Source organism: Herpailurus yagouaroundi, unplaced genomic scaffold (assembly GCF_014898765.1).
Source record: "Herpailurus yagouaroundi ecotype Mexico unplaced genomic scaffold, PumYag 184, whole genome shotgun sequence".
NCBI lineage: Eukaryota > Metazoa > Chordata > Mammalia > Carnivora > Felidae > Herpailurus > Herpailurus yagouaroundi.
Window position 1 is genome coordinate 9,215,260 of NW_024412415.1, and position 13,915 is coordinate 9,229,174.

The 13,915-nt window shown below is 39.7% G+C and overlaps 1 protein-coding gene across 7 annotated transcripts in view; it reads right to left on the minus strand.

Moving 5' to 3' along the window:
* Nucleotides 1-4,169: 4,169 nt before the first annotated feature.
* ZNF106 (zinc finger protein 106) overlaps nt 4,170-13,915 on the minus strand; it is a 63,795-nt gene continuing 54,049 nt past the window's right edge. For 5 of the 7 annotated variants that reach the window (XM_040492397.1, XM_040492396.1, XM_040492395.1 and 2 more), the window contains 7 exons: nt 12,523-12,714; nt 11,933-11,995; nt 11,105-11,224; nt 10,507-10,578; nt 9,620-9,691; nt 6,770-6,916; nt 4,432-6,078 (listed from right to left, as the gene is read on the minus strand). In XM_040492397.1, coding sequence (XP_040348331.1) covers nt 6,022-6,078; nt 6,770-6,916; nt 9,620-9,691; nt 10,507-10,578; nt 11,105-11,224; nt 11,933-11,995; nt 12,523-12,714 — 723 coding nt within the window. In that variant the 3' untranslated portion in view covers nt 4,432-6,021. Of the gene's footprint in view, nt 6,079-6,769; nt 6,917-9,619; nt 9,692-10,506; nt 10,579-11,104; nt 11,225-11,932; nt 11,996-12,522; nt 12,715-13,915 lie in introns of all 7 variants that reach the window. The other 2 variants (XM_040492398.1, XM_040492399.1) reach the window with 1 other exon arrangement.

Consider the following 13,915-nt stretch of genomic DNA (forward strand, 5'->3'; position numbering starts at 1 on the left):
TATTCTGTTGAGGATTTTTGAATGTCTCTTCATCAGGAATATTGGCTTGTAATTTTCTAGTGGCATCCTTGTCTAGTTTGGGCATTAGGGTAATAATGGCCTTGTAAAATGAGTTTGAGAGTGTTCCCTCCTCCTGTTTTTTGTTTGTTTTGAAGAATCTGAGAATTACTACCCATTCTTCTTAAAGAATGGGTATTAATTCTTCTTTGAATGTTTGGTAGAATTCACCACTGAAGCCATCTGGTCCTGGACTTTTGTTTGTTGGGAGGTTTTTGATTATTGATTTAGTTTCCTTACTAGTAACCAGTCTGTTCAGATTTTCTATCTCTTCTTGATTCAGCATCGGTAGGTGGTATGTTTCTAGGAATTGATCCATCTCTCCCAAGTCGTCAAATTTGTTGGTGTTCATAGTCTCTTAAATTTATACTTCTGTGGTATCAGTTGCAATGTCTCCTCCCTTTCTTTCTGATTGTGAGTCCTTTTTTTCTTGGTGAGTGTGGCTAAAGGTTTGTCAGTTTTATCTTGTCAATGCAGCAGCTCTCAGTCACTGACCTTTCTACTGCGTTGCAGTCTCTATTTCATTTATTTCCACTCTGATATTTGTTTCCTCCCTCCTACTTACTTTGGGCTTTGTTTTTTCTTTTTATACGTTATTTTAACTAGAATATTAGATTGGGATTTTTATTTTTCTTGAGGTAGGCCTGTGATGCATCCCACAGAATTTGGTAGGTCTTACTTCTGTTCTCATTTGTCTCTAGGTTTATATATATATAAACCTAAGATATATATATATCTTATATATATATACGATATATATCTCATATATATGATATATATATCATATATATGAGATATACATATAAGATATATATAGATATAGATATGTATCTTTGATCTCTTCAATGACCTACTGATTGTTCAGCGGCATATTGTTTAGTGTCCCTATTTTTGTGTTTTTCCAGTTTTCTAGTTTTTCCAGTTTTCTTGTATTTGATTTCTAGTTTCATACCATTGTAGTTGGAGAAGATGCCTGATAGGATTTCAATCCTGAATTCATTGAGACTTGTTTTGTTGCCTAGCTAATGATCGATCTTGGAGACTGTTCCATGTGCACTTGAGAAGGATGTGTATTCTGCTGCTTGACTGGAACGTTCTGTGTGTATCTATTGAGTCCATCTGGTTGGGGCACAGCTGCTGCACAGGGAGGGTGGAACATGCTCAGCCCAGTTGCAGTGTACTCACCTGGCCCCTTTGTGGTGTGGCTGCTTGCATCGGTTCAGTGGCACACGGAGTATGCTCACCAGTGCTAGGAGGCTACAGGGTGAGCACCAAAAATGGTGCCCACCAGCTCTGTCACCAGCTGGTTAGAAGATTGCAAAAATGGCACCAGCCAGTGCTTCTATCCCCAGAGAAAGTCACTGCAGGTTCTTGCCTGTTTGCCACTTTAGGATTAGCAAGTGGGTCTCTCCCTCTGTCAGAGTCTGGGCACTTTTCAAATTATTTTTGCACTGGATCTCAGGATGAGTGGGTGGGCATGTGAGCCCTTTAACAGTAGATTCTTTGTTCCCTACAGTTCTGTAGTCTCCCTGGACATAATCCCTGTTGATTTTCAACATCAGGTGTTTTGAGAGTCTGTCTTTCTGGTGCCAGACACAAGGGTCTGGGTGCCTAAAGTGGGGCATACTCCCTTCACTCCTCAAGGGAAAGCTCTATTTTTCGGATCCCTTCCCAATAGTGGGTGGCTGTACCTCAGGTAGGATCCAGAGGGTGAATGAGTTTCTGCCTCTCCTACCTGTCTCAATGCATCTCTTGTATCTTTTCTTTTGGAGGTGCTGTTAATCTAGTCCTCAGGTCCTTTACAGAGGAAAATTATTCCCTCTATAGCTGTAAATTTGTTGTTATACCTGGGAGGAGGTGAACCCAGGGTCTTCTACACAGCCATCTCGAACCCCAGAGATGTAGTTTTAATCTTGCTCTTCCATTAACTAACTAACCTGTTTTACGACCTTGGACAAATCCATAAATGTAGCTGTTTGCCAAACTTATCTGGATCGTGGTCTGTGGCGTATCTATAACCATCTTGTGTTTCCCACCCAGTTTTCTTCTTACTGTCTGTTCCAACATGGAAAAGAAAGGGTGGGCTATTAATATCCAGATAAGGTAGGAAAAGTAAACAATTAGTAAAAGTACTTTATTTTCCTCTTGTATTTGCTTTATATCTTGCTTTACAAAGTTATGAAGTTCACAGCTTTATACCAAAATGTAAGAAGGCTAAGCTATTTGCTTATAAACATTTTTGCAGTCAAATGTCATCTGATTTCATTCTTCTAATCCATATTCAATATATAAAAAAATTCAGAGACCAAGGGTACTGGAGCAGCTCTAGGGCATATATTTCTCTTAAGGAGAAGAAAGATCTTCAACAGCCTTTCCTCCTTAACTTCCTCCCCCACTGATTCAACTGGGCTAAGGCCTTGAATTTAGGGCAAAACTAGGAGTCAGTTGTCATGTGACCCAGCAGGGCCACAGACTTGGGGGCTGGAGGTGAGGTTAGAGGTTACTGTCTGGTAAGCATTATGTTTGGTTTACACCAAGATTTCACATCCACTTGCATGTGGAACTCATACAACCCAAACCACCTCCATCATGGCTTCTATCATATCCATTAGACGGCTTCTCTGAAATCCTGAAAATCGTGATCATTTGGGGCAGGGATGAAATCACAATTTTACACATGTGGCAGGCATGGCCTTTATATGTAACAGTTTTAGGAGGTCTCCTTTTGGTAGCAGAAACAAAATTTTTAAGTATGCGCATACAAATTATAGTGATTTGAGCAAACCAAGAGGATATGTGCTGTTTAAATCCCACTTCACAAGATACTTTGATCTCCCCTCCGATGAATTCTTTTCCATAAAATATACTGTACCATTCCACTAAGTGTTGTATACCTACTCCCACCACATTGTCCACATACCTACTCACTAAAGTTGTCTACTGTATACAATACCCCAAAACAAAAACAAAAAAGCCCCCTCTGTTAGACAAACAATCACGTGAACAGCGATAATATTGCCGATAAATTACAGGAAGGTCAGGAGCTAAACACTCAACTGCTCACTTCTGAGGCAGAAAAATATTTTCCCCACAAAAGTAGGACTGTAGTAGCAATGGCGTTTCCTCAGTTTCAAGTAACATCAGTTGGAGATAATTCTTTGCTCTTAGGTGCTTAACTGCTTTCTAACTGAGTAGAGGAGTGCCAAAATAAGTTTTGAACCTGATTAAAAACTCTGGGATAAAACTTGAAGTGACTGATAGCTTGTCATAACAAACTGCCATTAAAACGCTAGCATAAGCACACAAAAGGACTGATAACCACAGTTTTCTTGGCTTCTAGCCGTTAGAAGTAGGCACAGGCAATTAAAGATAACATTCTAAAAATGGCCTCCAACTCCTTACAAGAAATGAGTTGGGTTTTGTCAGGTCATGTTAACACCTTCCTTCATTAAGCACTAAATACCAAGTCAAGGCAAAATCCTGAGCCACCCCTCTTCTCTAAGTGAAGACAGAGGGCTAGCATCAGTTAAGACACTGTAAAAGACAAAAAATAGTCAAAGTTCTGCATACCTTTCAAGACCCCTAAAAGTAATAACACAACCATAAGCAGCCAAGATGCTTATGGTGCCTTTATTTCTAAACAGAGGGCTCAAATAGTGCACTTAGGATAACACACTAACCTGCAATAAAAGAATTTCACACATTCTTGAAACAAAGACATTATTACCATGGCCTCAAATTGTGTGCGTGTGTGAAATGAGGAAAAGCATTACAGGTATAGGTGCCCACGCGCATACACACGTCCAAGGAACATTCACCCTGCACACACAAAGGCAGATAGACTATGCACAATTCTACCAAAATTAAACCCAAATCAGTTGTTACTGATTCTATCATACCTTCAAAGGTTCCCCACGATTGCCCAACACCTCACATATCCCCTTCCTGCTGTCCAAAGGCTCCACCACGCTCATCTTTTCAGACATGTCCTCAGGCAGGACAGAAGAGCACCTATGCATAACAGAGTATGCAAGACTGTCTTAACACACTGACCAATCAACACAGAAATGCAGCTTCACGACAGCCCTGAATAAAATGCCAGGTGTAGTAATAATTTCTGACAGCTTTCCTGGGAAATCCCCCTTCCCAAACCCACATGACAGCCTGGCTTCCCTGCTCATCCATACAAGAAATGAGGAGGAGAGGTAAGAAAGCTTCTTAATCGCATACAGAAACGGCACAAATACATTTTATGCAAGAGAATCTTCTCCTTTCTCTCTCAGGTATCATGCAAACATCAATAGTCTGGTCAAAAAGTCTTCCTATTCACAAGGATAGAAGTAAACAGCTTTTGGGGCCATTCGTTATTTAGTAGTAGCTCTTAGATTAGCTTTTTTTTTTTTTTTTTTTTTGGATCCAGTAAGAACCCCTGGAGCTCTTCCTGGAAAAAAAGAACACGTACTTGCATACGATTTCATACCCTCTTGAAACCTATCCATGAATGCTTCATGAAGTCCCCCAGCCCTAGAGCCTGAGTGAAGACATGTGAGTAGGTGTGTGTGTGCACTAAAAGGGGTGGAGATAAACCTGCACGCTACGCGATCCTAGAAAACAGCAGGTGTCACATCCCGAAGCCTGGTATGTGGCACTGAGCTCTTCTCCCTTCTACCACTCTGAAGAATCTTTCAGAGTTTTGAGAATCCAGAAACAAAAGGCTAGAAAGCAACACTTCTATAGCTTCTCTCAAGAGTCCAGAGAAAATCCAGAAACAAAGCAGTCTCACTAGGCTTTGTTAATTTGTCTGCTCTCAGTGGACAAGTAGCGTCTTCACCCTCACCATGCTCCACTCTTCTTGGCCAGCTACAGGGAAGGTGAAGGCAAGACACCAGTTCAGAAATAAGTCTCTAAGAAGCCTGCTTGAGCCCCTCAAGACTGTATTCAGATGCTTTATCCTAACTCCCCCTTCTTGAGTGCTGCAGGTGGGTGGAAAGCACCCCAGGGGCCCAGAGGAAGCATTTGTTGGCTGCCAACATTCTGGGCACAGCTAGATAGTGGAGGAGAAAGGGATTTGTAATGGAGCAAACTAAAAGGCTGCAAACCCACAGCAGGACTGGCGAGTCAAAAACTGGAAAAGGAGATCTACACCTCCAGTTCAAACAGCCTGACAATACCTGCAGCAGTGAGTGCCTGGGTCTAACAGCAAAATTCCAAGGTAGACGTTGGGTCTGTGCACTATCTTGAACTGAGTACTCTTATCACAACTTGAACAGAGGTTCGAAAGGAAGTGCTATCTGTGAGGACTTGTCATTATGTGATCTGCTGAGTTCCTAAAATTTCAGCAGAGCAGTCGCTCTAGCCGTTAATAATCTACTGTGTGTCCCTTTGAGATTTAAAGCTAGCTCTGTCCATCTACAAAGCAAGAGGATATTGAAACACACTGCACATAATCGTTAAGAAAGGAAACTAGTTGCTTCTAATTTAAATACCCAGTTATTAGAACTAAAAAAATTAAAACTGATCCTAAAAATCTAGCATTTGAACAAACTTGTACTTAAAAAGCCGGACTATGGGTTTAAACCATCATAAGAACGTAAACTAAAACTTGCAAACTGAAATCAAGAAACGACTACATATTAATCATATGGGTCAAACTGAGTAGCCAATTAAGATCTGTATTTTTAATAAACATCTGGAGAATACTAGTAGCATAGATGACTATATTCCATGCTGTCTCAGAGAAGTATGGTTCCCTAAAATCTGTTTAAATCGGACAAACCTCCAGTAAGAACTTAAAGTGTAACTATCATCCCATAGAGCTGCCCAGACTTATGTTAGTGGTAAGCCTGGCTGGTAACAACTTTCTCCTTCCCTGCTTCTCTGGGGAAGGGAAGATTGTGGCCTCTGTGAGGGGCCGATGTGAAATTAGTTCAATTAATAACTTCCCAACATGGGAGGCAAAAAGCTTCATGAATCAATTTTGCTGTCATCCTCAGCATGTCGTTCAATGTGTCCTGCAGCATCCTAGGAATAAAGGGAAAAGAGCCCATGAGAGAGAAGTTGATAGTAGGACAAGAGACAGTTAAAGCCAAGGAGAGCTTCATGGGCACATTCTAAGATCCACACATTAAAGGTACCTAGGACCCAGCACTTTGCTAACTTACATGAAAACATGCACTTCAAGATGAGTTCTTATCTTATACAAGAGCACTGTAACAAACTTCTAGGTTCAGTTATTGGATTTGAAACATTTGAAAACATTCTCTTTGGGCTCTTTCTCAAAAACTACCTAATTCGGGGCGCCTGGGTGGCTCGGTCGGTTAAGTGTCCGACTTCGACTCAGGTCATGATCTCATGGTCCGTGAGTTCGAGCCCCGTGTCGGGCTCTTTGCTGACAGCTCAGAGCCCGGAGCCGGTTTCAGATTCTGTGTCTCCCTCTCTCTATGCCCCTCCCCTGTTCATGCTCTGTCTCTCTCTGTCTCAAAATAAATAAACGTTAAAAAAAAAATTTTTAAAAAACAAAAAAACAAAAAACTACCTAATTCATCATCTGAAACCTCATTAAGCTATTCCTCAAATCTCTGAATAATAATAATTAAAAGGAAAATCTCTCCCTATTTATTCCAATTCTCAACATTCTAATAAGGCAAAAAAGGTTTGCCTGCTCTGAGCAGTCGAATAGACCCCAGGTCGGCCTCAAGTCCCACTCAGGTACCTGTTTAGACCCTTTCCTAGCGGTGAAAAAGGCATCACAGTTCTTCCAGCGACATTTCAGAGTTTGAAAGTTTGGATTCGTATGGTCAGTGAGCAAATGTTGTTTTAAATGATCCACAACGCCAAATATCAGAGAGCAACCATGCCACTGGAAAGAGAACAAAAAGGAAAGTTAAAAAGTGTACAGGAAGCATGCAACTGTGATTAGAAAGCCCCTCACTTGTATCCTGTAAGTTTTGGGCAAAAAAAAAGCAATCCCCTTAGGCTTTATTCTTAGATAGAAAATATAACAAAGCCAGAGGCACCCACATTAATTAACAATATCATGAGGAGCCTTGAAAAGCCTGGAAAGTCTTGACACTGTGTGATATTGAGAAGGCAAAGCACTAAGATAGCTGTATCGTTAAGAGAGATAAGGAAAAGGTTAGCAAAAATTGACAGACAACTTATCATAAAATTCAGTTTACACCACACTTATTTTTTTACCTTGCCATCACAGAATGAGTTCCTTAGTCTACTTATTTAAAAAGACTAAGAGCTCCCTGTAATACTGAAGGGGCTGTTTCTAACAATTCTAAGAACTGCTGATTTATAAACTTGAAAATAAAAATGTCTGATAAGACTACGTTGCTATGGAAGCCTGACTTTACTCAGAATCTTTATCACTTGAATCACAATCTTGTTTCTTTTTTTAAATTCTAATTTTACTATAAAATATGTGGCTCAGGGGTAAATGTGGCTCAGTCGATTAAGCATCTGACTTCGGCTCAGGTCATAATCTCTCCGTCTGTGGGTTTGAGCCCCCACTTCAGCCTCTGTGCTGACAGCTCAGAGCCTGGAGCCTGCTTCGAATTCTGTGTCTCCCTCTATCTCTTCCCCCGCTCACAGTCTCTGTCTCTCAAAAAATGAATAAAAACGTTAAAAAAATTTTTTTAATAATAAATAAATGTGGCTCAATTCTCAATTTCACTTGTTAGTGAAAAAGCATACAGACTCTGTCTTGGTATTTATCCTACAAGCCTGCTGATCATAAATCTTACAATTCTAATTCTAACACGTTCATTTTTTTGTTTGTTTGTTTGTTTGTTATTTTTGAGAGAGACAGAGTGTGAGCAGGAGAGGGACAGAGTGAGGGAGACACAGAATATGAAGCAGGCTCCAGGCTCTGAGCTGTCAGTACAGAGCCCAATTAAAAATGGAGGGTGTCAATTTCATTCCATCAATTCTACAAAGCATGTTAGGGTATTGGGAGGGGGGAATTTCAGCCATAAACGTTTCTTTGATCACTACTAATATTAGAACTGATGAAACAAATTAAGGCCTATAGGGAACAATGTAAAAGTTTGGAGCTCCCACCCCAAAATAAAAACCAGGCAATTTAGCCTAGGCAATGGAAGTTTAAAACCTTCCAGAATACAAATTTTTATTGGCCTATTCCTAAAAAACCAATGTGGACACAAATCAAACTATTAATACAAGTAATCCCTGTATAAGCTAGTAAGCAGGTCACAAAAATAAACACTTGCACTCATTTCATAAATAGTTGATCCTTAAACAACATAGGTTTGAACTGCGTGGATCCACTTATACATGAACTTTTATCAATAAATACAATATAGTACTGTAAATGTATTTTCCTTATGATTTTATCTTATTTACTTATTTAAGTAATCTCCACACCCAATGTGGGGCTCGAACTCACAACCCTGAGATCAGGAGTCACATGCCCTACCAACTGTGCCAGCCAGACACTCCTCCTTACATTTTAGTAACATTTTCTTTTTTCTAGCTTACTATATTGTGAGAATACAGTCTGTAATACATATACTAAATATGTGTTAATTGACTATTTATGTTGTCAGGAAGGATCAACAGTAGGCTATAAGTACTTAAGCTTTGGGGGAGTCATAAGTTATATGCAAATTTTCAACTGTATGGGGTTTGGTGCCTCTATAACCATCTGCACTGTTCAAGGGTCAACTGTACTCTTGACATTTTTGTAAGCATGTACTGATTTTATAATAAACAAAAACCACCAAAGAAATAACCTGGGTGGATGATACATAAACATACCTCATATCTAATCTTAAAATAGATTATTCATGAAAGAAGTATGGAAGTATTTTATGTACAGTTTTAACTTTTTTAAATCATTTTTTTCAAATGTTTCTTGAGGATGCCTGGATGGTTCAGTCAGTTAAGCATCTGACTTCGGCTCAGATCATGATCTCACAGTTTGTGAGTTCGAACCCAGCATCAAGCTCTGTGCTGACAGCTCAGAGCCTGGAGCCTGCTTAGAATTCTGTGTCTCTCTCTCTCTCTCTGCCCCTCCCCCCTCTCTCTCTCTGCCCCTCCCCCGCTCACTCTGTCTCTCAAAAATAAACATTTAAAAAATTTTAAAAATAATAAAAATAAATGATAAAAATATTTTCTTTTTTTTTTAATGTCTATTTTTGAGCACGCACACACAGACACACACAGACACACACACACAGACACACACACACACACACACACACACACACACACACACGAGTGGGGGAGGGGCACAGAGTGAGGAAGACAGAGTATCTGAATCAGTCTCTCTGCTGATAGCACAGAGCCCAATATAGAGCTCAAACTCATGAACTGTGAGATCATGACCTGAGCCAAAGTTGGACGCTTAACTGACTGAGCCACCCAGATGCCCCTATGTACAGGTTTTAAAAATAAGCTTCCTTGGCCTACAGCAGGAGGCATAAAGTAGACACTCAAATACAAAAATGCTTAATTGATGATGATGAAGATGTATAAATTAGCCTAGGGTTAAACAACTCCTAAGTCTGGTCATAAGAACAGTTTCACTCCTTACCCAACAGCGGTAATTCTGCATCAGATTCAGCCTTACAGCTTGAATACTGCCATCATAACAGCCAGTGTAAATCTGGGGGAAAGAAAGGTTTATCCTATCAGACCAAAACAACACACAAAAAACAACTACTCAATATTCCAAAAATACGTGTCAAAAGCTCCTTGTACCAGCTACGAGAAAATACAAACCTAAACCAAACCCAGCCCCAGAGTACAACAGTGGGGAAGTATCTTCTAGTATAGATACTTTGAAGCCTTGCTCCTTCCAGAACGCTGGCTGAGAGCCTAAGTGGCAGGGCTCAGAGGCACCCACTTACATTGTAACTGGTCCACTCTGGCTACTGGGCATTGTATGCTACCTCGGGCATAATAATATTAGCCGTCTGTGTTTCACTGGAACAAAGGGTTCTAAGGCTCAGAGTCTGAAAAACACCCATTCTGGTCCAACCACATAATTTAAAAATAAAATAAATCAAGGCTTAGCGGGGTTAAATGAGTTAGCTTCTACTTTTAGGTCTGCTTTCACTATGCCATACTGGCCTAATCTCCTGACTCTATTCCAATGTTCTGTTCGGATCATAATGTCTCTGGAAAAAGCACCACTCAATTTTTGGGGGAAACATTTTAAACTTATATTCTGTTTAATGGTGTTATCAGATTCTTATTGTAGTTATTTTAGCTATTAATAGAAAAGGGAATATTCAACAATGTCACTGGGTTACTTCTCGATAATAGCATGCCAAAAGAAAGAAAGGCATTCAATATCAGAATGCCTACCAGAAACGTGTCATTTTTGGAAGTGATAAATAGTAATATTGTTATCAGTTTGTAGTTTTTAGTAATAAGCATATTCAAAAGCAAATATGTAACATGGCTAATAACACTCACCATACTTTTATGGATGGTCATACACATAATCATGTCTTTGTGTCCTCCATAAACTTGCAATCGATCATGGGACTTAGGTGGAGGAAAAAAATAGAGAATTAAAGTTATTTATACCCTGTGGTTAATAAGCATAATCCCCGGAGGCCTCTGGCAGGTTTAGCACTAAGCTGAAGCACCAGTAGCATTTTCACAGAAACATAATCTAATGACAATCTTTCGAATAAGTCTTCAAGGGAGGAGCTGGTAACTGGAAATGAGAAAACTAACTTCTGTGCAATGTCAAAGTCTAAACCTGAAATTGCACACCAAGAGAACTAGACAGGTTTTAGAGACTAACTCTGCTCTCCAAAAACCATTTTAGTATTGACCTCTGTGAGCCAGACCATGTCTTTCAGAGCAGTGTTTCTGACAGTCCAAGGATCATCTGCTTCATAATTATCTAGAGGGCCTGTGAAAAATGCAGATTCCTGGGTCCCACCCCAGCCTTACTGTATTAAAAATAATAATAACAATAACAAGAATAAGAATAATTCAATACCCAACCCAAACAGGCCTATTCCCCAAATCATTCAAGCAAAATACTGGATCTAAATTCTACCTGTAATTCATAGACACGAACAAATTTATCCAGGCAAGCAGTCACCATCACTTTCCCTAGGATATTCACCACAGTCACTGCATGATTGTGACCTTTATAGATCCGCACAAGCTCACCAGTCTGCATCAGAAAAGAGACAAGTCACTAGACTGACTTTCCAGATTCCTTCTGACTTTTGAGATTTATGATTCTATTATTCCAAGTTGTAATTCTGAGCCCACTTGTACACAACGTAGCTGTACTAATTTTCACAGCTCAGGTACCTGCATAAGCATTTATTACAATATACATATATAATATGCATGAAATGTATCCTGATGGAGAGAACCTATTGTCACACAAAGAGAAGGGCTACAACTCTATCTGTATGTATTTTATAGGTTTTAAAGAATTTTCACTCTTATCATTTTGTTGTGTCTGGACAAGTCCCTGAGGTTGCAGTATCCCCAGGTTTATAGACTGGGCACTGAGCGTCAAAGAGCTGCCTCTATGACCTGAGCAGAATCTCTCAGCTGTTTTTATTTGTTCTATTTTAAACTACGTATCACATCCACTTTCTCAGAGCCTCAGATGCTCAATTTATCTCAGGTTTAAATGAGACAAACTAAACCTTATGTAAACTTTGAATCTGTCTCCCATTAAAAATTTTGAAGAGGCCAGAATTTCTCAAGTGCTCACTATCTTCCAAGAGCTTATGCAGGTAGGGATTATTAGTAAGCTTTTCAATATAAATATTAAGCTTGCAATATAAAAGGCAAGAGGTCTGAGGAATCCTTCAAGGTTTAATCTTCATTCCATTAAAGATTTCTTTACACCAACACAACCTACATGAATGTTGTGCGCGTGGACTGACTGATCGCTGGAGCCACTGAACACAAGGTCATTCACCACCTTAAAGAAAAAAATTCATTGAGTTACATTTGGTAAAAGGTTCTGAGCCTTCTCTGTAATTTATAATGCACACTGTTGAATTCTAATTTCCAACCCACTTTGAGATGAGCATCAACTAGATATAAAACACCAAGTTCCTCAAATTTTCTGAAATGAAATTTAGGGCCTACCACCAGGTACTCTGATGAAGTGACAATGTATTATTGGGTTTGTTACCTCCTCAGAACGATTGTGAAACTGCCTGGAAGGACTTTAAAGTGTATCTACATTCTATAATAAAATACACTGTTTCTCCATTAATATATTAATGTATTAAAATACAGTCCAACTCCAACCCCGCAAAAAAAAAAAAAAAAAAAAAAAAAAAAATACATCCCTTGGTCACCCAGGCCTAAAGAAAAGCACCGTAATCTCCTTGCTCTTTTCCAGATGATGTGCTGTAGATAAGGCATTAGATGACAAGACAAATGGCACTCAAATCCTTTTATTTGTGCCAACTGACTCCTGTTATCTTGCACTGTACTTGCCTTCATGCAAAGAATGGTTTTGCTGTGGCCCTCTAGGGTCCTGAGAAGGAGTCCATTCCGTGCATCACGGACACTAATGGTACAGTCATAAGATCCAACAACAAGCAGCTTTCGGGCGCCTTCCTGAGCTGTGGCAAGACAGCTGACAGCCCGAGGGCCATGACATTCAAAGATTTCAAGTCGTTTATTGTTCTGAAAAATAAGCCACCATTATATGAAATAAAAGCAGCTTGGCTGGTAAATATCAAAATCAACTCACCCAAATCACTACCTTGATTCAAACTCTTAAATTCTACTACCTGTTAAGTTCTCATACCCCATGCGAATCTTTTAACTTCCCAACCTCTGCTATTCCCATTCCAACTCTCTTTGTGTCCATGACTCCCTCCTCCCCCATTCTAGCGCGGGCATGGCAAATTCTTACATTATAAACACATTTCTAACTTCAACCTATACTATCTGATCCTAGTTAGCACTTGACTCTCTTTTATGCCTTCTCTCAGTTTCCTTAAGTTAATGATAACAGATGATCGACTTTCTTTTTCATATGCTCATACATTTTCCTTGCCATAGACCCAGAAGCTCTTTCTCTGTATTCTGTCATCCAAACTTTATGCAAACAATTTGTCGTATGTTTCCAAATTTCTCCATTGAGAATGACTTACTTACAAATAATTTCAGTAAGAATCTCTCATTCTCCACCTGTTATTCCCAAGTCCTTCTGATTTCTGGTTCTATGTCATCTCTCATGACATCATTTAGTGAACTAGAGAAGCCTTTTATATCAGAGTTGCATGGTCACATCCTGAATTCCCAAACATTCCTTTACCTCAGATCTTAGACTTGCTTCCCTCAGTCCCACACCAACCTTGTCCATAAAGTCTCCCATTTCCCCAAAATCTCTAAAAAGGAACATCAGGCACATGCAAGGGGTGAAACTCGTAGAAACTTCACAAAGGAGCAGCTGGTAGCCTCCAGGGCTAAGCAATGACTCCAGCCATCATAGGTGTTGGGGAAACAGCCTGATGGGAGTTTAGAGACCACTGGTGGACAGGCTCTAGTAAACAGCCCTGGCTTTCTGTTAAAACCTCAGAAGCACTGCATTCAGGTATAGTATGGACAAACCAACAAGGGCTCAGTGCTCACGAGGCTTCAAAATTCCAATGTCTGCAGAGATTCTCAAATCTCTATTTCCAAATCCACCTTCTCTGTGGCTTTTCAACCATTTACATTTCAATTTCTTGTCTTCATCCTGCCTCAAAAGTCCTGTTCCTGACTTTTGTCTACCTTTGATGACATTACTCTCACAAAAGACAATTAGAGAATTATCAAGTTTTAGTCTTTAAAATATTTTAAATTTATTCTTTCTTCTTCATTTCTTTTGCCCTAACCA